Here is a 25,969-nt window from a genome sequence, read left to right on the forward strand (position 1 = left end):
AGTAGCTGGGATTACAAGCATCTGCTGCCACACCTGGCTAATTTTTGTATTTTTAGTAGAGACGGGTATTCACCATGTTGGCCAGGCTGGTCTTGCACTCCTGACCTCGGGTGATCTGCCCGCCTCAGCCTCCCAAAGTGCTGGGATTACAGGCATACGCCATCGTGCCTGGCCAGCTGTGCTTTTAACAGGTCTTTCCATTGCTTATCAGATTGGCAGATGTGAAGGATACAGTAGGTGATATGAACAGCCCATCCTTGCACCTCCTTTGCTGTAAAGTGAGTCCCTTTATCTGATGCAATGGCATGTGGAATGCTGCACTGTGCATCAAACACTCTGTAAGCCTTTGGGCTTGTGGTTTGGCGCAGGCCCTGCGGGCAGGAAAGGTAAACCCATCCTCAGACGATGTGTTTATTCCTGACAAAATGAATCACTACTCCTTCCAGGGTGAAAGGGATCCAGGGTGTCGGGCTTGCCACCAAGTGACCGGTTGGTGTCCTCATGGAATGGTGCTGCATTTGGGACTCAGCATCAGTCTCATTTGCTGGTGAATTAGAGATTTGGCAGCAGCTACATTAGCCATGGTGAGCGGGACCCCCGTTGTTGGACCCATGCATAGCCTCTGTCCTTGTCACCAGGTCCTCTTGCGTGGGTTTTTTTTTTTTTTTTTGAGATGGAGTCTCTCTCTGTCACCAGGGTGGAGGGTGGAGTGCAATGGCGATCAATGCAGGTGGAGGAACTGCAACCTCCACCTCCTGGGTTCAAATGATTCTGCTGCCTCAGCCTCTTGACAGCGGGGACTACAGGCACTGCCAACACACCTGGCTAATTTTTGGATTTTTAACAGAGATGGGGTTTCCCCATGTTGGCCAGGCTGGTCTCGATCTCCTGACCTCGTACTCCGCCCACCTTGGCCTCCCAGAGTGCTGGGATTTCAGGTGTGTGCCAAGTCCCATCTACATGACTTCCGCTTGTCTCCCACCTTCTCATCTCCTTCTAGGTCCCTGACTGCCTGGCCAAGCCATTGGCCACTGTCCATGAGCCCATGTATATTCCGAACCCAGGCCATTTCCCTTTCCACCAAAGTGGGTGACCTGAAGTTCTACCCATTGGGAGGATTTCGCTTTACCACCATCTTTCCAGGCCACTTCTGAGTGGGGCTGTAGAGCACACAGCATCCACAGCTGCGGGGCAGACACCATCAGTTTTTATTTTGAATTATTATTATTTTTCGAGACAGAGTCTTGCTCTTGGTGCCCAGGCTGGCGTGCAATGGCACGATCTCGGCTCACCACAACCGCTGCCTTCTGGGTTCAAGCGATTCTCCTGCCTCAGCCTCCCAAGTAGCTGGGACTATAGGCATGTGCCACCATGCCTGGCTAATTTTTTTTTTTGTATTTTAGTAGAGATGGGGTTTCACCATGTTGCCCAGGGTAGTTTCAAACTCCTGAGCTCAGGTGTCCGCCTGCCTCAGCCTTCCAAAGTGCTAGGATTACAGACGTGAGCCGCTGTGCCCGGCCACCAACCACTTTTTACCTGCTTCTGCACAACAAGCCAATACATCTGTGAAACGGCCTCTAGCCGTTTCCTCTTTCATTAGCTGATCATGCCCCTCTCCTAAGGCCACAGAGGTAAACTGAGGAAGAGGCCTCAATGCAGCAGTGCAGATCTCAAGGGGGCCAGGCTTCCTGCTCACACAGCTCACTTGTGGCCTCTCACCCTGCTCATACTCCATCTTGGATGTACCATTTCTATCTTATTATTCTTTTTCTTTTCTTTATTATTATTTTTTGAGATGGAGTCTTGCTGTGTCACCAGGCTGGAGTGCCGTGGCGCAATCTTGGCTCACTGCAACCTCTACCTCCCGAGTAGCTGGGACTACAGGTGTGTGCCAAACACCTGGCTAATTTTTGTATTTTTAATAGAGACGGGGTTTCACCATGTTGGCCAGGATGGTCTGGATCTCTTGACCTTGTGATCCACCTGCCTCGGCTTCCGTCTATTTTATTATTATTATGTACAGACGAGGTCTCACTCTGTCACCCAGGCTAGAGCACAGTGGTGCAATCACAGCTCACTGCAGCCTCCAACTACTGGGCTCAAGTCATTGTCCTGCCTCAGCTTCCTGAGTAGCTGGAACTGTAGTTGTGCACCACCACACATGGCTGATTTTTGACTTTTTATTTGTAGAAACAGGGTCTCACTATGTTGCTCAGGCTGGTCTCAAACTCTTGGGCTTAAACGATCGTCTTGCCCCGGCCTCCCAAAATGCTGGGGCTACAGGTGTGGCCACTGCATCCAGCCGGCTTCTACCTTTGATAGGAGGCTGCTGAGTCCACTTGGCCTTTGGCTTGGTGGTTCTGACAGGACCCAGCTCACGACTGGCAGCTGTGGTTGCAGTTTCACTGAGATCATGCGGTGATATGGTTTGGCTGTGTCCACACCTAAATCTTATCTTGAATTACAGTTCCCGTAAGCCCCACGTGCCATGGGAGGGACCCACTGGGAGCTAATTGAATTATGAGGGTGGTTACTCCCAAGCTGTTCTTGTAACAGTGAATGAGTTCTCACGAGATCTGAATGTTTTGTAAGCGGCTTTTCCCCCTTTGCTCAGCACTTCTCTCTCCCGCTGCTGTGTGAAGAAAGATGTGTTTGCGGCTGGGCTTGGTGGCTCACACCTGTAATCCCAGCACTTTGGGAGGCTGAGGTGGGTGGATCATCTGAGGTCAGGAGTTCAAGAGTAGCCTCACGAACGTGGAGAAACCCTGTCTCTACTAAAAATACAAAATGAGCTGGGTGTGGTGGCAGGTGCCTGTAATCCCAGCTGCTCAGGAGGCTTGAGGCTTCAGGCAGGGTCCAGCTTGAACCCAGGAGGTGGAGGTTGCAATGAGCCAAGATGGCCCCATCGCACTCAAACCTTGGCAAGAAGAATGAAATGCAGTTTCAAAAAGAAAGAAGAAAGACAGGTTTGCTTCTCCTTCTGCCATGATTGTAAGTTTCCTGAAGCACCCCCAGCCATGTGGAACCGTGAGTCAATTAACCCTCTTTCCTTTATAAATTACCCAGTCTCAGGTATATCTGTATAGCAGCATGAAAATGAACTAATACAGTAAATTGGTACCAGGCTGTGTCCTGCAAAGCCATAAGGGTGGAGCTGTGCAAGGCCATGGCAGCCCACCTCTCACATCAACGTGACCTGGATGTGGGACATGGAGTTAAAGGACATCATTTTGGAACTTTAAGGTTTAATGAATACCCTGTTGGACTTTGGACTTGCATAAGACCTGCAGCCCCTTGGTTTTGGCCAGTGTCTCTCATTTGCAATGGCTGTATTTACCCAATGCTTGTACCCTCCTTATATCTCGGAGTAACTAATTTGCTTTTGATTTTATGGCTAACGGGCAGAAGGGACTTGCCTTGTCTCAGATGAGGCTTTGGATTTGGACTTTTGGGTTCATGCTGGAATGAGTTAAGACTTTGGGTGACTGTTGGAAAGGCATTATTGTGTTTTGAAATGTGAGGACATGAAATTTGGGAGGGGCCAGGGGCAGGATGATGTGGTGTGGCTGTATTCCCACCCAAAGTCTCAGCGTGAATTGCAGTTCTCATAATCCCCACGTGTCATGGGAGGGACCCGATGGGGATAATTGAATCATGGGTGTGGTTACCTCCATGCTGTTCTCAGGATGTTGAGTTCTCAGAAGACCTGATGGTTTTATAAGGGGCATTTTAGTCTTTGCTCGGCACTTCTCTCTTGTACCGCCATGTGAAGAAAGACATGTTTGCCTCCCCTTCCACAATGATTGTAAGTTTCCTGAGGCCCCTCCAGCTGTGTGGAACTGTGAGTCACTTAAACCTCTTTCATTTATAAAGCACCTAGTCTCAGATAGTTCTTCATAGCAGTGTGAAAACAGACTAATAAACATAGGCAGAAACTTTGTCTGTACCAGGGCCTGGAGCATGGCAGGAGCTGCTTTTCCAAAGGATTATGATTCTCTGCGTGGGATGGCTTTGTGCCAGAACATTAAGAGTTTGCATTGTAATTCTTCCTCTGAGGCATGCCAAAAACCTTACATGGTATCTTTCCCCAGTACTGATGCCTCTTCCACCATGGGGTCCTCTGGGTCACAGGGTCCAGGAGTTGGTACCTCGTGCACTCCAGTCCTGCTCTGGGCTGACTCAAATCTGGCAGCTTTTTCTGTTTTCTAAGATGTGGTCTGGGGAGCATTTCTATGTGTGGACAACGCCTCCAAACCCTGAAAAGGCCTACAAGCATCGCAAGATTGCACCATTGGGCTCCAGCCTGGGGAAAAGAGCGAAACTCCATCTCAGGAAAAAAAGAAAAACAGAAAGTAAGAAGGGACCACTTCTGCAGACTCAGAGGGCTCAAGGCAATTGAGACATTTAGGATCAGGGGACATATTGGCTCTGATGGGTTGTCTCATCTCAAATGTCAGTATGCCATTCTTTCCCAACCAGCGGCTGGCCTTGGCATAGCAGACCTGCTTAGGTTGAGAGTTTAATCTCTGAAACTTGGTCGTTGTGAGGTCCTCTTTCTCTGCCCTTCAACTGCAGCAGATGAGAGCCTCCTTAGATGCTGCCAGGGAGGCTTTCTGGCTTCACACTTAGCTGTTTTTTGTTTGTTTGTTTTCAGAGACTGAGTCTCTCTCTGTCACCCAGGCTGGAGTGCAGTGGCACAATCACGGCTCACTGCTGTTTTGAATTCCTGGGCTGAGGTGATCCTCCTGCTTCAGCCTCCTGAGTAGCTGGGATTACAGGCATGAGCCACTATGCCCAACTAATTGTTACACATTGTGTGTGTGTGTGTGTGTGTGTGTGTGTGTGTGTGTAGAGACAGGGTCTTGTTATGTTGCCCAGGCTGGTTTTGAACCCCTGGGCTCAAGCAATTCTGCTGCCTCAGCCTCCCTAAGTGCTGAGGTTACAGGTGTGAGCCACAAGCCGGCCCATTCTCAGCTGTTAATTGCTCTCAGCGCTTTGCTGTCTTTCTTCAAAGCATGAGTAGCCAGCTCGTTCCACTGACTGCTTTTCCCAGAGAGTTTTCAAACACCTGATACATTCCCCCACATTGCACTTCCTTCCAGGGGTAAACCACCTCAACTCAGCAGTGATGAGTTTCATTGATTGCCCTTTCATCTAGTGACGGGGCTACCTGGGCTCCACCCACAGCTGTTGCCAGGCAGAGGATGGTGACCAAGCTCCAAGGTCTCAGCGTAGCCTCTGCCTTCTCAGACTGGTTAGGTAGGGTTTACCGGGAGTGTGACTTGATAGATATTGGCATGCGGAAGGTTATGAGTGGGGGCTCCCAGGATTGGCATCTGGAGGTTGGAGAGGGTCTGGACAGCGGGATTAGGCAGAGGGAAACGCTGGGCTCTGAGGCTGGATTAGTTTCCTCTTGCTGCCGTGACAAAACAGCACAAATGTAGTGGCTTAGAACAACACAGATGTATTATCACACAGTTCTAGAATCCAGGGCCTAAAATAGGTCAGCAAGGATGTGCTCCTTCTGGAGGCTCCAGGGAAGGCTGTTTCCTTGCCTTTTTTCCTTCTTAAAGACAGGGTCTCACTCACCCAGACTGGAGTGCAGATAGCACGATCTCGGCTCACTGCAACCTCTGCCTCCTGGGCTCAAGTAATTCACCTGCCTCAGCCTCCTGAGTAGCTGGGATCACAGGTGCCTGCCACCAAGCCCAGCTAATTTTTCTATTTTTAGTAGAGACAGGGTTTCGCCACGTTGCCCAGGCTGGTGTTGAGCTCCTGGTCTCAAGCAATCCACCTACCTCAGTCTCCCAAAGTGCTTGGATTACAGGCATGAGCCACCACTCCCAGCCTCCTTGTATTTTTCAGCTAGAGGCTTCCCTCATTCCTTGGTTCCTAGCCCCTTCCTTCCAAAACTATCCATCACTCAGAGCTCTGCTTCTGTCACTCCATCTTCTTCCCCAACTCTGCTCCTTCTCCCACCCAGTAACAAGGACCCCGGTGATCACATGGTGTCTGCCTGGATATGCCACAGGAGTGCCCTTATCTCCACGTCCTTAATCACCTCTGAAAAGTCCCTTTAGTCCAGGCTCAGGCCTGCCATTCCAGCATTTTGGGAGGCCGAGGCAGGAAGATCACTTGAGCTCAGCAGTTCAAGGCTAGCCTGGGCAACATGGTGAAACCCTGTCTCTACTAAAAATACAAAAATTAGCCAAGTGTGGTATGTGCACCTGTAGTCCCAGCTACTTAGGAGGCTGAGATCAGAGGATCGCTTGAGCCTGGGAGGTCAAGACTACAGTGAGCTGAGATCGGGCCACTGCATTCCAGCCTGGGTGACAAAGTGAGTCTCTGTCTTAAAAAATAGAAAATAAAAAAATGAAAATTCCCTTTGCCCAAATAAGGTAAGTACATTCCCAGATTCTGGGGATTTGGATGTGGACATCTTTGGGGTACCATGGGTCTGTCCACATAGGTGGAATCTCAGCAAAGGCTTCAGCTGATTGCACATGCAGGCTTGGAGGTGGGACGCCCCTGTAGGGTGAGAATACCTCCATGCCAATTAGCCATTGGGTATAGGTGTCACCACAGGTGAGCAGCTGTCTTCAGTTCAGCAATCCACTAAGAGGGTTGACAGCGGCACTCCTGGGCCTCCTGAGGGAAGTCTTTCATTCCCATGGGGGTCTGGGCGGCTCATCAATGACACCCACACAACTCCTGTGCTCCAGCCCTTGCACCTTCTTCAGTCCCTTGCCTGGACCCTCAGGCTATCACCCCAGGGCATTTGCACATGCTCCTTCATTTCCCACTTTGTCCTTCTGATTTCTGCTCCATTACCACTTCCTGCAGGAAGCCTTCCCTGACTTCTCTGACAAGGTCATCTCTATCACAGCCCTTGTGACGGCCAGGTCTTACTATTCATGTTCATTAGAGTCAGACTCTCCCAGTGGACTGAGTTCTGCAAGGCACATTTGGGGTTTGTTTTTGCTCAGTTATTTTTTTTTTTTGAGATGGAATCTCACTGTCACCCAGGCTGGAGTGCAGTGGCAAAATCTTGGCTCATTGCAACCTCTGCCTCCCAGGTTCAAGCAATTCTTGTGCCTCAGCCTCCGGAGTCATGGGATTACAGGCATCTGCCACCATGCGCAGCCAATTTTTGTATTTTTAGCAGAGACAGAGTTTCGCCATGTTGACCAAGCTGGTCTTGAACTCCTGCCTCAAGCGATCTGCCCCCCTCAGCCTCCCAAAGTGCTGGGATTACCTTTACTCAGTGTTTTTATGCCCTTCACTAGGCACAGTGTCTCTCATACGATAGGTGCTCAGAAAGTCTTTGTTGAACAGAGGAATGAAAGACCCTGCTCCTTTCTCTTTAAGAGGATACATGGTATTTGGTAGCCTGGGTGGATCCTAATTTGTTCATTCATTTCCCTCCTGGTGAATATTCAGGCGGTTTCCAGTCCTCTGATAGTTCACATGCACGACACTGCAATGATCATTTCCCACCCCTGTTCCTGTCCCCCTGCCTGGAGTTTCTGTAGGACAGATTTCTAGAGACGGAACTCCTGGACCCATGAGTCTCCCTTGGGCTGGGGCTGGGACTAGGGTTGACAGCAGGGCCTAAAGCATGTCCCTGTCTGTTTCTGCCATGGTACAGAAAGGGCAGAGGAAATGGACCCTGAATGGGATAGAGAGGCAGGAAGCAGAAGGTGCAGAGGTGAGGCCAGTAGACAGAGCCTTGATGGCATGCGACGTCCCAGGCCCTGGTTCCTGCCACCCCGCTGTGTATGTCCCATCTTACTGGACCCCCCAGTAAGGTCCTCTTTCACCTGACATTGGTGTCAATGGGTTTTTAAAATATTTACTACCAAAGGACACCAGCTATAGCAAGTTCTAGTTGTTATGATTATTGATTAAAGACATGGCTTTCAGATTCCCTTCTTGGGGAATGTGTGTGTGATTTACATAAACCTTTTATTATTTTTTTTTAAACAGTCTGGTCATTGCCCAGGCTGGCATGCAGTGGCATGATCTTGGCTCACTGCAGCCTCTGCTCCCTGGGCTCAAGTGATCATCGTGCCTTAGCCTCCCAAGTAGCTGGGACCACAGATGTGCACCACCACACCTGGCTAATTCTTGTAGAGATGGGGTTTTGCCATGTTGCCCAGGCTGGTCTCGACCTCCTGAGCTCAAGTGATCTCCCTGCCTTGACCTCCCAAAGTGCTGGAATCACATGTGGGAGCCACCCTGCCCAGCCTATATAAACTTTTATATATATTCCAGAGACCTCTTATAAATGATTGATATGGTTTGAATGTGTGTCCCCTCCAAATCTCATGTTGAAATGTGATCCCCAGTATTGGAGGTGTGGCCTTGTGGGAGGTGTTTGGGTTATGGGGAAGGATCTCTCATGAATGGCTTGGTGCCCCCATCATGGTGATGAGTGAGTTCTCACTCTGTTAGTTCACTCAAGAGCTGGTTGTTTAAGAGTTTGGGACCTCCTCCTCCTCTTTCTTGCTCTGCTCTTCCCAAGTGATCCACCTGCTCCCCCTTCATCTTCTGCCATGATTGGAAGCTTCCTGAGGCCTCACCAGAAGCAGATGCTGGCACCATGGTTGTGCAACCTGCAGAACTGTATGCCAATTAAACCTCTTCTCTTTATAAATTACCCTGTCCCAGGTATTCCTTTATAGCAATGTAAGCAGATTAACACAATGATATATTCTCTGCAGGCTGCAAAGCTCTATTTATGTGAAATACACATATGTCTGCTTGAGCCCATCGTTGGCCTTGGCCCTGGAACAGGCTGGGTCTCTGTGCCTGGCTCTGGTTCAGATCATGGTAGAGAGGGAGGAATGGGGAGCAGGGGAGGGGCTCACATACCGGAAAGAGGTTGAAGTGGGTAAGTGCATCCAGTGGCTCAGTCCTGGGGCCAGACACTGGACGCAGCAGGCAGAGACGTGGCCCAGAGTGGAGTGGGGTGGGGTGCTGTGCAAAGCGACCTGCTATGAGGCTGGGGTGGGGGGGCCGGTGCATGGCCTCAGAGTTGGTGTAGCTTCCAGGGTTTGTGGCTGAGGCTGGCAGCAGGCTGGAGTTCCTGCAGGGGCGTGGAAGCTCTGGTGACTGCCTGGATGGCAGAGGACCTCGCGGGGAAGCCCTCCCACTTCTCTGTGGTCCCGGATGCTTGATGCTCACACTGTTCCAAGCTGGGGGCACAAGGGCGCCATCACCCAGGCCTACCACAAGGCCTGATGCACGTGACCGCTCCAAGTGTCGGTTGGAGGTGTGCTGGTGGCCTCTGCTATGCACTGAATGTCCGTGCCCCCCCCCACCCCAGGTTGTATCATATGTGGAAATCCTTAATCCCAAAGTGATGATGTGAGCAGGGGGGGCCTTCTGGCGGCAATTAGGTCCTGAGGCTGGAGCCCTCGTGGATGGGATTAGTGTCCTGATAAATGAGGCCCTGGGGAGTTCCCTCACCACTTCCGCTATGTGGGTTCACAGCAGAAAGAGGGCCCTCTATGAACCAGGAAACCAGCCCTCCCCAGACACCACATCTGCCGGCACCCTGATCTCAGCCTCCAGAACTGTGAGAAATTGTTGTCTGACCCACCCAATCTGGGATTTTTACTGTAGCAGCCCAGACAGACGGACTAAGACGGACTAAGACAGCCCCCAGCCTCATTCTGGATCCTTCTGGACTTGGAACTTGACCGTAGTACACCCCTCCTCAAAGCCCTTCAAGGGTTCCGATGTTTCCAGCACAAAATCCAGCCTCCTTATCCCTTATCCAAAATCCGATGTTCTCCCTGACCTGGCGTCTCCCAGTCCCCCACTTCTGTGAGCCGCAGGTGTCTATGCTGGGCTCACACAGTGTTTGCGCATGCTCCCCTGGGCTCAGGCCCACCCCTCCTCATGGTCCTGAGAGCCAGTGCCAGGAGGTCGCATGCTCCGTCAGTCTTTAGGTGCTCAGCTGGGGTCCAAGGCCAAGGCTCCCTACACCGAGCCATGCCCCTTGGTCACTCTCCAGAGCCATGGGTCACTCTCCGCTGACTCTGTTGTTAGGCCAGCAACGCCGCCTGCAGTTCCAGAGAGAGCCGAACCCTGAAAAATGATGACGAGTCCTTCTTCTCATGTCATTAATCCTCCCGTGACTGAGGCCTTTCCCCCAGGGTGGGCGCGGGCCCAGGGTGACTGATGGCACCTGCTCGGCCTCTCGAGGACTTTGGCCAGTGGGAGGCGTTGACAGCATTTCCCAAGTGAAATGCCATGTGGAGATTAATGACCCCAGAGCTGTGGGCTCTGGGTGGGCAAGGCTGGAGCGTAGACGGGCCCCCGGGCATGCTGGGCCTGGAGACCGCCTCCTGCAGCCTGATCCTCCCAGCCCCTTCCAGGAGCAGCGCTGTGGGTTCACTACCTTTGCCCAGGTTCCCAGGATCTCCCAGAAATGGTTGCCTCAGCTTCATGCCTGAAACCTCAAACACAAATAATTTTCAATTTGCCTTGGAGTTTCAATCACACAATCCGATGTTAAATAATAGATTAGCTGCCTCAGGGAGAGAAACAGGATTTAAGACGAAGAAATAACTAAAAGGAAAAGTAAAATTCAGCACATCGGTTTCCAGAGCAGGAATGCAGCCTTCTCTCCCAGCCCAGATTCGCCGGCTCTGTCCCATCCTCCCAGACAGGGCTCTCTTTCGGGTGTTTGGGGACTGCCATCCACAAAGTGTGGTCTCCCCAGGGGCAGGCTTGAGGCTTTGGTGTTGGCAGTCCTGGGCTCATCTCCAGCTGGTGTGGCCAGATTGGCAGATTCCGTCTGCTACACCCCTGCTCTCAGGCCCTGTACCCTGAGGAAGGGTCTGACTTGTAGCCCCGGCAGCCACCACCCACCCAGGCAGATAGAGATGGGTGCAAGTGGTCCCAGGCAAACTCAGGTGGTCACAGGCAGGTGGATACAGGCTGGCACAGGTGACCGCAGGCAGGTGAGCAGGCAGGTAGCAAGTGTGACAGGTGAGGCTAGCACAGGTGACAGCAGGCAGGTGGGTGGGCAGGTAGCAAGTGTTAACTGATGGAGCCAGATGCAGGGACAGGGACAGGACGACAGTGTTGCCACACCCCAGAGGAGGCTGAAGAGGGTCCCTCTATGGAACGTGACTTGTTCACAAGCTCTGGAACTGAGGTCATCTCCATCCAGGAGATCATCATGAAGGGCAGCGGCGAAGGTCATCATGATCCTGGCCACCGCCACCCCTGGCCACAGTTTGCCTATCACCACAGGAAACCACACCATCTCCAGGTCATAGGTCCCCAACTCCCACCTCACTTTATCCGCAGACCCAAGTGCCTTCTCTCTGCCCATCAGCCCTTCCTGTCATGATGCCTTTCCTCATCCAGCCTGGCCCTGCTGGGGCAACTATTCTCTGTCCCCTTCCCTCCGCTGTCACACATGCCTAGGAGGAGCCCCATTGTGACCTTGCTTGTACTGCAGCAAGAAGGTGTGTCAGTGTCCTGCCATCCATCAGAAACTGCAAACAGGCACAAGCAATGCCCGGGATGCTCCATCTCCCCAGAGAGCTTGTATTTCCCTTGCCCTAGTGACCATTCAATACCTTCTCTGCTGTTGCAAAACCTCCTACCCCACTGGAGCACAGAGAGCCAGTAAGAATTGTGCACTCATCGGTACACAGAGCCGGGGGCCAAACCACCAGGCTGCAAATTCTGGAACATCCCCATAATAGCTGTGTGGCCTTGGGCAGATTACTTAACCTCTCTGTGTCTCAATTTCTTCATCGGCAAAAAGTGGAGAGGATGATAACTATCTTACAGGGTTGTGGTGAGGATTAAATAACCTCATATATACGAAATGCCAGCTTGGTACGGTGGCTCACACCTATAATCCCAGCACTTTGGGAGGCTGAGACAGGTAGATCACTTGAGGTTGGGAGTTCAAGACCAGCCTGGCCAACATAGTAAAACTCCGTCTCTACTAAAAATACAAAAATTATCCCGGAGTGGTGGCAGGCCCCTGTAATCTAAGCTACTCGGGAGGCAGAGGCAGGAAAATTGCTTGAATCTAGAAGGTGGGGTTTGCATTGAGCCAAGATCTCGGGTCGGGGGTGGGGGGCAGGGGGTGAGGTTACAAAAAAAAAAAAAAATATGAAATGCTTAGAGCAGTACCTGGTAAACTGGTAAGTTCCACAGTTACTTGTTACTTCGGATCCAAGGCAGGAGATGCTAGTGTGATAGTGGCGTGGGTTAAATTACAGCCCTGGAGAGGGAGGACAGGCATGGATTCAGGATGCCCTTGGGAGGCAGGGCAGAAGGAACCATATCTGGGAGGCTGAGCCAGGAAGCTTGGGAGATGCAGGGCTTGAGGTGTGAAAGGTGTGCAGCTCAGGTGAGACGTTCAAGTGGAGGCACCTGCTGGACGTGCCAACAGGTGGGGGTGAGGCAGCTGGCCACGGGGGTCTACCGATCAGAGCTGCAGGGACAAATCCGGGAGTCCAGCACAGGGGTGATGTGGGGCTCGCCCAGGGAGTGGGGAGGCAGAGGAGAGCCTGGAATTGCCAACGTGGGGCAGTGGAAGGTGCCTTGTCAGCGGCCTCTGCGGGTGGCAAGATTGAAAGGCAGGCCAGGGTGGGGTCCAGAGTGAAAAGGAGGTGAAGCCATGGTGGGTTCTGTGGGGAAGGAGAGGAGAGAAACGGGCAGGCGCTGCAGGGGCCCTGGGGCTACGGCCTCAACACTTTTTAAATGGGGCGGTGACAGCTTGTTTTCTGCTGATGGGAAAGCCTGCTGTGTGTGCAGAGGGCAGAGGTGCACGCAAGAGGCGCTTAAGGAGTAGGCTGAGGGACTGGGATCCGGTGTGCGTGTGTGTGCGCACGCGCGCGTGACGAGGGTACCTCTGGCCAGTGCAGGAGGGGAGGTGGAGCACAGGGCTCAGCGTGGGAAGGTGTGCACTTGGCTGAGACAGTGAGGGACTTTCTGGTTCTTCCCATTTATGTCAACGCAGCAAGAGGCCCCGTCCTGAGCCATGCCTGTTTCTGTGTGTTTCCGTGTGTGTCTGTGTGTCTGTGTAAGGATGGGTGTCTGTGTAAGGATGGGTGTCTGTGTGCACGCGTGTGTCTGCATATCTGGGTGCATTTGAGGATGGGCGTCTGCGTGTGGTTGTGTGTGCATGCATTTGTGTTTGCGTGTGTGCGTTCCAGTTGCGGTTGAGGTTGGAGAAGGCCTGACCTCACCCTGATGGAGCGTGCGGGACAACCCCTCGGGGAAGCTGTGGATGTCACTGCTTTAGGGGCGCTGCAGGTATTTGGGGGATTGGTGCTAACACAGGCCAGTCCCCTGGAGCTGGTGGGTTTGAGAGTAGCCTCTGGAGGTCACCCGAAGATAATGGAGGGAGCCTCTTGACCCTACGGTTGGGAGGAGGACAGGAGTGGACTGTGCGTTGGGGAGGCTGGGGGCGCGGGGCGCACCCGACCTGGAGCCGCGCGGCCGGAGCGCTGCTGCCACCTGGCGGCCGCGCTGGGGATCCCTACGCCGCTGCTCGGGAGCGGGGACTTAGCCCCACCTGGCGGCAGAGGACGGCTCTGCGCCTGTGGGCCCAAAGGCGAGGGGACCCCGCGGGCCGCTAGGGCGCAGTCCCAGCTCCAATTCCTGTGCCGCACAGCTCTGGCCACGCTGCGCTGTGCCTCAGCCTTCCCACCTACACAGTAGAGCGAGGCAGGAGTGACCGGGGCCGCTGGGCGAGGGGCATTGGGCAATGAGCACGAGGCCACAGCATAGCACCCAGCACGAGTGACTCCTGACATACTCGGGCTCCCAGTCCCTTGGTCACCCCCCTTTTTTTTGGGGGGGGGGACGGAGTTTGTCTCTTGTTGCCCAGGCTGGAGTGCAATGACACGATCTTGGCTCACCGCAACCTCCACTTCCCAGGTTCAAGCAATTCTCCTGCCTCAGCCTTCTGAGTAGCTGGGACTACAGGCGGGAGCCTCTGCGCCCAGCTAATTTTTTGTATTTTTAGTAGAGATGGGGTTTCACCATGTTAGCCAGGTTGGTCTTGATCTCCTGACCTTGTGATCATCTGCCCGCCTCAGCCTCCCAAAGTGCTGAAATTACAGGTGTGAACCACTGCGCTCGGCCTTATCCCCACTTTAAACAGCTGGCACGTGCACCTGCCCTTCTCCATGCTCAGCACTCTGTGGGCTGCAGGGTCCCCCAGGCCCATAGCAGAAAGTGGCTCTCTCTGCCCTCTGCTCCCACCCCCGGCCCCCTTTCCTAGCTTCCAGAGCTCCTGGCACCCCGTAGCTGCTCCTCTGCCCCTCCCTTCTTGAGGCCAGCCCAGGGTGAAGGAGGGATAGGAAGATCATCCGCTAGCAGTCCCAACCTGGCCCAGACCCCAGGTGCCCCTCTGCTGCCATCTCCCAGCACAGCCTCTTGTGCAAAGCAAGCCCTGGGCAGTGAGAAGGGCCAAGGAGCAGCTAGGCCAGGGAGGTGGGAAGAACCCAGCTCAGGGCTCCTGAGGCCCCTCCCCGAGCCTGAGCAGGGCAGCCAGGGCTGACACACAGTACTCTCCTCACACCCGGGGGTGGCTCCCCAGAGCACCTGCCTATCCCTCATCCAGGAGTTGGGGTACCCATCAGCTGGGGATTCTCGGAGGTAGGGCCAGCGTTACTTGAACCCAGACTACCCCACTCCCAACTCCCACCCTTGCCCAGTTCTGGATCCCATGGGTCAACATTGAGCCTCTTGTGCCCAGCTCTGTGTCCCCTGGGTTTGTGGAGGGAGTAGAGGAGTGAGGGACATTCCCTGGGTTGGCCACGGGTCCTCCTTGAAGAGGAAAGGGCGGAGAGGAGATGGGGCAGTGAGACAAAGCTGCCTCCAGGACTCAGAACCATGGGTTCCACGGGCTCCTGTCCCTCACCAAGGGGCTCAGTCCTGAGGATAAAACTGGCAAACCCTGGCTGAGAGTGGGGAGGTGATGGGGGACCCTCTCTCCACTGCCTGCCTGACTCTGTCCTGGGCCCTTTGGACAGGCCCCGAATGGGCCACTGAGCTCTGTGGAGACAGTGGGGAGGAAGGGCTTTGGCCACGTCTCAGAGGCCAGAGCTGCCTGGGTTTCCCACCTGACGGTCTGTGTGGACCTTGAATCTCATCTCCCCAGGAGACTCAAGGCCCTTGGGGCTCACCGGCCCCAGGAGGGACCCTAGGCTTTGGGACATTTGTTCTTGTCACTGCTCAGAGTAGGGCTCCCATCCTCGAGGTCTCAGCCACTCAAGGGCAGAGGCCTGGCGGGGACTTCCCTGGGGCTGCCCTGAGGGCATGGGGCTTGGGCTGTTATTCTCCCAATTCAATGGGCCTCTTCCACCCCTGGCAGCTGCTGGCTGCCCTTTCTGGGGTCTCATCAGATGGCCCCTCCAGGTGACATCCACAAAATGGCCAGTGAGAGATGGGGAGGGGGTGTACAAGATGCTCCTGGAGACAGGCAGGACTCAGACTGTGCACAGCCCGCCTCCTGCATGAACTCGAGCTCACACGCAACACACAATCCTCACTCCAGACACACACACCCACCCCACAGCACAGGCCAGACACATTCACACACATACACATGCACACATGCTCACATCCACCGCACAGCACAGGCCACACACACACACACACACACACACACACTCTTACACCCATCCACCCCCCAGCACAAGCCACACGCACACACATACATACACACACATGCTCACACCCACCCCCCAGCACAGGCTAGAAACCCCCCCCCCACACACATGCTCATACCCATCCACCCCATAGCACAGGCCAGACACACACACACACACACACACACGCATCCACCCCACAGCACAAGCTAGACACGTGCACACACATACACACCGCTCACAGCACAGGCCAGACACACACACACAGACACAGACACACACACACACTTACACCCATCGACCCCACAGCACAGGCCAGACACACTCCCACCCAACTGCACAGCACAGGTGAGATACACACACACACACACACTCTCTCTCTCTCTCTCTCTCCCCCCCTCCCCTACCACGGCGCTGAGTCTGCTCTTCCTGAGCCCTGTGAAGTTTGGGGCTGGGGTTGGGGGTTGGGGCTGGGGTCGTCTCTAGGCTGGGCCTCTGGCCTTTAGTTGGAGGTCACTCTCAGGGCCATCAAATGGTGATCATGGTCACTGCGTGCACCTACCTGTCTTCTGTCATTGCCACCTGCAACAAAAGCCCCCCACGGATGGATGTGTGTGCATGTCTGTCCAGCTCAGACCAGGGTGTCTGAGAGATGACACAAGTGAACGCGCCTTCTCCCCCAATACACACATGCACACGCACACAGGGGAGGGACAGGGCCATCCTGTCTCCAGGCAGCTCCCAAATGCTGCCTCAGGGGGGCACCCAGGTGTTCCCTGCTGAGCAGATGCCATGGGGTATTGCCTCTTGCTTCACCAAATGCACCCATGACCAGGGACACCTTCCTGCATGTGGACATGGTCTCACGATGTGAGTGCCAGGGCCCAGGGCATGTCTTTCTAGGTCGTCCTCAGCTGGGCACTTCCCTGCCGCCTCTCACATGGACCCCAGTCCTGGCCAAGGTGCAAGGCAGCCACTCTGGCTTTCTGGGCCCCTCGGCATCTGCTGTCCCAGCTTCTGTGGGTTCCAAGTTTCCCAGGCCTTGGCCGGAGCCTCTTCCCTGCCCCTCTGGGTCATTTCTATTGGATGCTCCAGGCAGTTTCCAGCTGGAACCCAAGGGAGGTCTCCCTGCTTCTCACGTCTCCTGGATGGACGTTATCCCAAAGAGGCAGGAGGAAGGCTCAGTGCCTTGTTCTTGTTCCAGGGTCCAAGGTGGCGGCAGAAAAGGAGGTGGAGCAGCTCAGGCTGGTGTGAGTCTGGGGAGATTCCAGGAGCGCCTCCACCTGGGGCTCAGCAGGGCCTCCACTTAGGGATCCAGTGGCATCTTCACCTGGAGAACCAGCAGCATTTCCCCTGGCAAGTTGGGACAGACTGAGGGCAGCCTCCTGGGAGGGCAGACAGAACAACCCCCAGAACGTCCCAGGAGTGCCTGCAGAGGTTTCTGCAGACAGGCTGACAGAGGGCAGAGACTGCAGAGGCAGGCAGCCCTTCCCATCACAAACCAAACCCAAACACAGCCGCACTCATGCCCACACTCAACACTCCAACAAACACCTCCCCTCAGACCTTCCTAGAACCACTTTGGCTGCTGACACTTCCAGAGCCCTCTCTGGTGTGAATATACATGCTTTTGGAGACGTTTCCTCTACAGCTTCTCCTCCCTTCCAGAGCAGGTGCATCCTGGCAGCCCTGAGGTAGTTTTGTCAGGTGAGTGGGGCCAGGGATCAGGGTGTGTGCGTGCAGATGACAGCCTCAGGCCAGAGTCCTGCTTGGCCCAGAGGCACAGAAAGCTGGGGACAGCCTCGCTCCCTGCCGGGAGGGCCACACCCGCTGAGATGCATGCACCATGCCCCGCTGGCCTCAGCCTCAGCCCTGATGGACAGCTGGCCACTGCTCTGGCAGTCCCCAGTGGCCCTGGCAAGGTGCACTGATAAGAAAACACCCCACGAAGCCCCCATGGGAACAGGCCTATCTTCTCCTTTCAAGATGAATGTGCCAGGACTGAGACGGGAGCACCCCGTTGACTGGGCTCTAGCCTCATGTGCCTGCAGGCCCTGACTGAGAGTTGCTGGGTCCTCTGTGCTCTCCTCTGATGGAGGCTGTTCCTGAACTGGGCTTCTCTGCAGTGGGGCCTGTGGGCACCTGGCTCAGGCTGCCCCAGGAAGGCAGAAAGAGCTCCAGAAAGCCCAGCCTGGGGTCCGCGTGCTCACACGCTACAGAGTACACACCGCTGCTCTGGAAACCATGTGCTTTATTTGGAACCTAAATCCATGGAAACCTCCCCCCCACCCCGCTCGTAGAAAAGCTGCAAACCACGTGGTTTGGTCCAAGGCAATGGCTAAGGGAGTACAGGACATCCCTTACCGCTGGGGCCCCATCCTCTGGGCCTCAGACTTCCCTGCTCATTGCAACTGCTGGCTGAGCTTTGCGGGTATCTGTCCTTGTCCTCAGCATCTCCCTCAGCCAAGGAGTGAGGAATCAAGCCCAGGCCAGGGGCCCCCATCCAAAGCTGGGCACGTGTCCCCCACCTGTGCCCTGCTGCACCCCCCAGCCATGGCTCCTCAGAGCCCTGTTGCTCGGGGGACCTCTCAGCTCCCAGGATGAGGAACCAGGAACAGGATGGTGCCTGAGCACAGGTGAGTGACTGGGGCAGGGTGGCCCTGCCCAGCGCGCTGCCCCTTAGTACAGATCTACAAAGGGCTTGGAGTAGTTGAACATCAGGTAATCCATGTAGTAGAAGTCATAGGTGCGCTGCCGTTGCAGGGCCGAGAGCTGGGCGAAGTAGTGGTGCGCGATTCTGGCCGTGGTCCTTGCCTCCTGCGAGTGCCGGTCCTTGAACCGGGGGAAGGTCAGGTTCTGCGGCGCGTGGATGAGGCTCAGGAAGAAGTTGGCATCGTCCTCCATGCTCTCGAACTTGCCCACGAAGTCGTAGTCGATGAGGCAGGGGCTGCAGAGCCGGCTGACGTGGTCCCAGTGAATGTCCATACCCACAGGCCGGTGCACGTCCAGCAGGTACTGGACGAACTCGGGGAAGCGTACCCCGGAGCCCGTCCTCAGGGCTTCCCGAGAGGCATTGGCCCGGTACCGCGCCAAGATGGCCTTGCCAAAGACCGGATGGTAGTAGCTGTTGGGGTGTTCGAACTTGTCGCGGAAGGCAGACACCAGCCTTTCGAAGGGCTCACGGACAAAGAGCATCTTGGTGTAGGTGCTGAGACGATGCAAGATGCCCTGGCGGTCAAAGGTGTCCAGGCGCTTGAGGGCGCTGCCATAGTGGACAGTGTTGTGCTGGATGTCGGCTGTGGACGAGGCCAGGCCGGCCAGCACCATGAGCACCCGCTTCCAGTTGGAGCAGCCGGCCTTGGGCACCTCGCAGTAGAGCACGCGGTGGCGGTCCTCCACGAAGATACGGGACACGTGGCGTGGCGTGACAGCTCGGCGGTTGCTGCTCGCCCGGTACTTGGCACAAGCCTCCTGCATCACCCGCTTGCGCTCCTGCTGGCTCCGGTGCAGGCTGATCCAGTGGCCGTCCAGGGTCCTGGGTCCCGGCCTGATGAAGGGCGTTTCCGAGCTGTTGGCCGGGATGGTCGCCACAGCTGGCATTTTCTTGATAAGCAGACGGCGACGGCGCTGGCGGAGTCGCAGACGGGTTCCCCTCTGCAGCAGGGGTTGAGGCTGGTCAGGCACCGGCAGGGTGAGGCCCCTCGGGGCCCGGCTGGACAAGTCTCGAGAGACCCTCTCTGTGGGTACCTCCAAGTCACCATCCTTGGAGCCACCTGCTGGGAGGTCCTGGGTCAAGAAGAGAAGTGATTATCTGGGTGGAGAGGACAGCCAGACACTGAGTCCCAAACAGGTCAGACTCTCACCAGGGTTGGGGTTCCTGTCCCTCTCAGGTGAGGGAGACAGGCTGACCCTGCTGTTGAGACCCCTCCAGGCTGAGCCCTGGCCCAGCACCCAAAGGCCTCCCTCCCCCTGAGGTGCAAGTGTCATTTCTGCCACAAGATGGCGCAGTCCTCCCAGGAACCCGGGACGGGAGAGTGGGAAGGGGGAGCAGGTGGCCTGCAGCCGGGCTCCGATTTACTGTCTCCATGAGCTCCGTGCAAAGCAGCCCTCTAACGACGAAGGGAAATCCATGGGTCCAGAGCCCTGGGCTTTGTTCCCAATGCTCCTGGGAAACGCTGGACACCTTTTTCTTTCCAAGAATGGATTCAACGTGAGCCCCTAATTTTCTTCCCAGCCCTCCCCAGTGTCCCCAGGGCTGTGTGCACAGAGATTTATCTGACTCTCAGAACTTACGGGGTGGGGCTGCCGTGGCCTGCTGAACTTTATTCCTGAAAAGCAAACAGGAGAGAGGACAGTATTAGCAGCGGATGTGCCCCGGGGCTCCCAGGGAACTGCGTTTGGGCTCCTGGCTGTGGACATCCAGGTGGAGGGATCTTGGCAGCTTGAGGGCATGACACAGTTCTGGAGCCCCTCCATCCCCTACCCATGGAGAAAATGGGGACGCAGCAAACGTGGTCCCATTAGCGGGTAGCTGAGGCTTTCTTCTCTGCATCATGCCTGCCTCCTGCAGTGACCTACCAGGCCTGGAAAGGCACCCTGCCCACGTGTACCCACACACCTCCCCTGTGGAGCAGCTAGGACTCTCGCAGGTCATCTCTTCCTGCACCCCACCATATTAAGTCACAGGGAACGGACACTCCAGAAAGCTCGAGTGACCCTTTCTCCACACCCCATCAGCTCTGCCCCAGTTGTGGCTACTATGGAGTTCTGTGCTTGGACTATGACATATTCATACCCACACCTTTGCACACACCAGGCCTAGGAATGGCACACACCTGGGCATTTGCTTTGTGATCGGGGCCTTCTTGGCTGGCTCTGGAGTTCTGGGGTGAATTGACCATATCTTGCCCACCCTGTCCTCCTCCAAAGCCCTAAGCAGGGCCCACGTAGATTGCCCAGAGTTCACTTACTGATGACCTCAGAAAGACAAAGACCAGTGTGTCACTGGCCATGCTCTAGAACATCCCCTCTGCCCACCAAGGAGGCCTGTGCCTGGGCTAGGCTCACCCAAGAAACAATCTCTGGTGAGGCCAACCTTTGGCCAGAACAGAAGAATCTGTGTCCATACCCTGTTTGGTCTGTTTTGGGGGAAGGTCCTGGGAGGACAAGATTCCCTTTGGAGGGAATCTGTTTAGAAGCTGGAGCCGCCTTCCCCAGTCCCTGGCTGGCCACTGAGGCATCAAGGGCTCTATCTGTTCTGGTGCCATGTGGGTGGATATTTTTGTCCTGAGGCTTTGCCAAAAGCCCTGGTCACCATCAGAACCAGCCATCCCTTAAGCAGAGAGCTGGACCTTCCGACTGACACACTGGGGCACCGTGCCTGACCACACCTGAGCAAGTCCTGGCTACTGCCTGTGTGTGGGGGCTTCCAGTGTCCAGCACTTTCCTGGCTGTCTCCATGGCCGGGGCAGAGGTCCAGTCCCAGGAGCCCTGCTGGGGAAGGGCCATCCAGGTCTTCCCTGAGGCAGAGATTCTGTGGATTTCTCCATGGGATCCAGTGGTACAGACTCGGGCAGTGCCATGCCCCAGACCCTCCAAGGCTGTGCCTACACATCTCCTTCATTCATTAGCAAGCCCGGAAGAGGATGCAAGGCCAGCCCCGGACTGGACAGCCTGAATTCCCTGAGCTTGCCAGAACCTTCCTCAAGTCCCAAGAGGCAGAAATTCAGGCAGAAGTGGGGGCACAGTTCATCTTTCTTCTGCTTGTCCCTTTGGGCTGGATACAAGGGTATGCTCTCCCCTGGAAAAAGGGCAGAGCATCCCTATCTTCCTGCGCATGTGGGGGAATCTTTGAAACAGGCATTCTAGACTTTTCCTTGGAGGCTGAGGGGACGCTCCAAGTAGACCTGGCTGCACCCCTCAGGGTACGGGCTGTAAGCAGCAGGTGCCTGGCCTGTGAGTAGCGTCTTTATGATCAAGCTGCTTATTGCCACCCCCCCCCCAGCCATCCCCAGAGTTAATTTCCTTCCTCGCCAGCCACCCCCCCTCCTCCTCCCCATCCCATCTTTACTGCGGCGGTCCCAGCATGAGCCTCCAGCGCTCCTCTCTCCCCCGCAGGCGATGATGACAGATCCCTTCACCAGAAGGGACCCGCCACACCACTCGGTTTTTCTCCATTCTGCCAGATCTCCTTAGTTATTTTCTTCTGCTGATGGCAGCTGGCTCTGCTAAACCACCTCTCCTCCTCAAAGTCTCAGATGCAGAAAATCATTCTGCTTGTCACTCCTGTCATCTTGTCAAGGTGTGACGGTGCTTATATATTCCTTTTCTGGAGCAAATGAGTCATACCAGATTTGGCCAAGAGGGAGGCTGAGGAGCCACTTCCAAAAGGGATCCTGCCGGGTGGGGGGAGATGGAAACCACGTTCTTGTTGAGGCTGCAGTCCCTAAGGCTGTGACCTCCCACTGGCACTGTCCCCGCAGCCTCGGAGGGCGGTGGGCTGTGGTCCTGTTCTATTTTACCTGTGCAGACTGGATGCAGGACACTCTCCTGGACTTCTGGACTCTGAGCCTAACTGTCCCATTCTAACGCTGGCTGAGCTAGAGCCCTGGGTGTGACCTAGAGAAGTTTCTGCCAGACAAAGCCTAGGGTTGGGCAAGTCTCCTGACTTCCTGTTTACATGTGCCTGTAAAGCACACCTGCCTGCAACTTCCTCCTTTGAAAGGAAAAATTGTCTTGTGGACAATGAGAGAATAGTAACCTCTTAAGTAGAGCCTGAATTTGCCATAAACTGTTCCCAACCCTTAAACTCATGGCAGCTTATCGGGCAAAGATTAGCCCTATCCCCATAAGCTCACTTTAACATTTTTTTAAAGTTTATCACCAGGTACGGTGGCTCAGCCTGTAATCCCAGCACTCTGGGAGGCTGAGATGGGCTGATCACTTGAGTGAAGGAGTTTGAGATCAGCCTGGCCACCATAACGAAACCCCATCTCTACTGAAAATACAAAAGAAATTTAGCTACATGTGGTGGTGCATGCCTGTGATCCCAGCTACTCGGTAAGCCGAGACATGAAAATTACTTGGACCCAGGAGGCAGAGGTTGCAATGTGCTGAGACCACACCACTGCAGTCCAGCCTGAGCAATAGAGACTCTGTCTCAAAAAATAATAAATGCTTTAAATTTATTTTATAAATAGAAATGGGGTCTTGCTGTGTTGCCCAGGCTGGTCTCAAATGCCTGGCCTCAAGCCATCCTCCTTCCTTAGCCTCCCAAAGCGCTGGAATTACAGGCATGAGCCACCATACCTGGCCACAAGTTCACTTTCTAATAAAGACAGAAACATAATGAAGGAAATACAAAGACATCACCCCCTTGCCATGAGCTGAGCATCCCCACTTTTTCCATGGAGAAAGCTGCTCTTCCATGCACCACTCAGACAAAGGCTGAAGCAAAGACCACTGCCAGCTCTGGGTAAGTGAAAGCCAGGAGGAACATTAGTATCCTGGGGCAGAGGTCTGCACGTCCCCAAGTAGGCTGCATGTCAGGACCCTGGACAGCTCCATGTGTATCCAGGGAAGGGCAGCTGAGGGCTCACGATGACGACGAAGGTTTGCCACCAGGAGTCAGTGGTACCAGTGGCCTGGGGGGACTGATGGGTGGGAAGGGGTTTTGGCCTCATTATAACCACCTCCAGCCCCCACTCAAGCCCCTAAGTAAACGTACAATCTAGATAACATCAGTGGCCTCACAGAACCACTGCAGCCACAACCCACCTCCTCTTCCATCCAACGCCGCCAATGCTGCCATGCACCTCCCCTGCCTCCCCACCTCCACCCCTGTGACAGAATCCAAGGCCAACCACGCACACCCCACTTTGAGTTACCTCTCAATATAACGTTCACCGTCTGTAAGGGAGCTCCATCCCCCTGCACGGTAAGAAATAAACAAGCACTTTCTCTTTCTGGACAGATGACATGCGTGGAGTGGCTGGAACACATGCACTACAATAAGAGCATCGGTGAGAATAAACAAGGCGTGAGTTATGGGCACTGCCAAGTGTGTTCCACAGTGTGAACTCTTCATTGGCTGAAGCTCTCAGCGTTTGGCTGAAAAGCTTCCTGATTGAGGAGAGGCAAAGGCTGGTGAGTGTGTGCAGCCAGTTTCTTAGTCATCAGGCCTGGGGCTGGGGTAAAGCTGGGGAGGGGCTGCACCAGTGTGTCCAAGGAGAAGGGTCTCTTGCTTGCTCCTCTCCAGGCTCACAGGAGGAAGACCTTCAGGGTGCACCACAAAAGCCCCAGTCCCCACTGCCCAGGACCCATGGGGGGTGGTAACTGGGGAGCAACCTTTTGGTCAGGCCCTGTAGCCGCAGCACTGACAGGTGAGGAGAAGACCCAAGTGCCTTGAATGAGCCTGTGGCCTCCCCCATCCCCAGGTGGCTCATGCTTGGGAGAGCGATGGCTGCACTGGCCACTCATGTCCCAGCCCCAAACCCTGATGGGTGATGGTGGGAGGGTCCTGCCACTCCCACCAATCACTGTGACTGTCCTTAAGGAGTCAAATCTGCAGGGGGACAGGTGTGGGAGAGAACTGGGGGGAGGAGGGCAGGAGAGGCCATGCCAGTCCCAAGTCACTGCCTGTGGTGGAGTTTGACTTGTGCTTCTTAGTCTTTTGGAGGTTCCTGATGGAGCCATTTGTGTGGCTGAATTTCCATGTGCCCAGGGCTTCTGGCAGCTGAGTCTGAGTGGCAGGCCACTCCACATCCACTTCCATTACCCAACAGTCCAGGGAGCCTCCAGGGCTTTCAACTGCTCCTCTTGGCTCAGGCTGGCCCAACTGGGGGTGTGGAGGGGGATCCCTGAAGGGGAGGCCCCGACTGCATCTTGGTCCCCAGCATGCGCAGGACCGTGAGTCTGAGCTTTGGCCCCACCTGGACTCCCATTACAGTGGCATTGGTGGGATGAGCACTGTTGTCCTGGGGAGTCCAGGCTGTCAGCCTCTGCTGCTCCCACACCTCAGGTATGCACGAAAAAGGCCTCCGAGCCCTGGGGCAGCCCCACTGCCGGTCATGCACCTGACTTCACGGTGCAGTGCTGAGCAACCAATGGCATGCCTCGAGTGCAGGGTGCTAATAGGAGAGAAGGTGGGCAGGCCAGGAGGGAGAAGCCCCAGGGAAAGGCCAGGCTCCACTCCATGGGAAATATGGAGGGTTCTGAATTGGGGAGCAGTGTGCTAGTTAGGGTTCTCAGGGGGACAGAGCCCACAGGCAATATATGTGGAGCAGGGACGGAGAGAGAGAAGGGAGAGGCAAAGGGGGAGGGGGGAGGGGGGAGGAGAGGAGGAGGAGGAGGAAAGGAGAGGGAGAGAGGGAAGAGGGATTAAGAAATTGGCTCATGTGATTCTGGGGGCTGTCAGTCGAAAATCTGCCAGCAGGCTGGAGACCCAGGGAGACCATGTGCTGCAGTTTACATGGGAAGGCAGTCCAAAACTCCCTTTTCCTCCGGGAACTTCACTCTTTTCTCTTCAGGCCTTCAACTGACTGGATGAAGCCCACCCACACTGTGGAAGGTCACCTCCTCTACTCAAAGGCTACGCATTTTCCAGCAAATCACATCTAAAAAATGCCTTCCCAGAAACATCTAGACGGCTTTTGTCTAAACCCCAGGTCACCATGGCCTAGGCAAAGTGACATGTATAATGACCATCATGGGAGGTGCCTTGACTTGTTCCTGCAGCTGCTGTAACAAAGTATCCCAAACTGGGAGGTTTAAAATGACAAAAATGTGTTTTCTCGCAGTTCCGAAGGCTAGATGTCCAAAACGATGGTGCCGGCAGGACCAAGCTCCCTCCGCTGCCTCCACAGCCCCAGGCATTCCCTGGCTTGCAGCAACAGAAGATCAGTCTCTGCTCTGTCTTCACACAGCTGTTGTGCATGTGTCTTTTTTTTTTTTTTTGAGATGGCGTTTTGTTCTTGTTGCCCAGGCTGGAGTTCAATTGCGCAATCTCGGCTCCCTGCCACCTTCACCTCTTGGGTTCAAGTGATCCTCCTGCCTCAGCCTCCTGAGTAGCTGGAATTATAGGCATGTGCTATCATACCTGGCAATTTTTTTGTATTTTTAGTAGAGACGGAGTTTCTCCATCTTGGTCAGGCTGGTCTCAAACTCTCAGCCTCAGGTGATCTGCCCACCATGGCCTCCCAAAGTGCTAGGATTACAGGTGTGAGCCACCACGCCTGGCCTCTTCTTCTTTTCTTACAAGGACACCAGTCATATTAAAATAGGGCCCACTCAACCAGCGCAAATGCTCATCAATAGAGTAGATACAGAAA

At 54.8% G+C, this 25,969-nt stretch overlaps 1 protein-coding gene and 1 long non-coding RNA gene across 5 annotated transcripts in view; one reads left to right on the forward strand and one right to left on the reverse strand.

Annotated features, from left to right (window-relative positions):
• Window positions 1-18,191: 18,191 nt before the first annotated feature.
• Window positions 18,192-25,969, reverse strand: part of CHST8 (carbohydrate sulfotransferase 8) — a 140,827-nt gene continuing 133,049 nt past the window's right edge. For all 3 annotated transcript variants that reach the window (XM_037729809.1, XM_017504236.2, XM_037729810.1), the window contains 2 exons: window positions 19,939-19,969; window positions 18,192-19,431 (listed from right to left, as the gene is read on the reverse strand). In XM_037729809.1, the coding sequence (XP_037585737.1) occupies window positions 18,321-19,431; window positions 19,939-19,969 (1,142 nt within the window). In that variant the 3' untranslated portion in view covers window positions 18,192-18,320. The remainder of the gene's footprint in view (window positions 19,432-19,938; window positions 19,970-25,969) is intronic.
• On the forward strand, window positions 23,612-25,630 carry LOC108286400. 2 transcript variants are annotated; one of them, XR_001817913.2, is made up of 4 exons: window positions 23,612-23,679; window positions 23,899-24,022; window positions 24,589-24,660; window positions 25,439-25,630. It is a non-coding gene; the product is annotated as an uncharacterized LOC108286400 (long non-coding RNA). The 2 variants fall into 2 exon arrangements; XR_001817914.2 differs by having other exon boundaries at window positions 23,612-23,662.

This window comes from Cebus imitator, unplaced genomic scaffold (assembly GCF_001604975.1).
Source record: "Cebus imitator isolate Cc_AM_T3 unplaced genomic scaffold, Cebus_imitator-1.0 Scaffold318, whole genome shotgun sequence".
Classification (NCBI taxonomy): Eukaryota; Metazoa; Chordata; class Mammalia; order Primates; family Cebidae; genus Cebus; species Cebus imitator.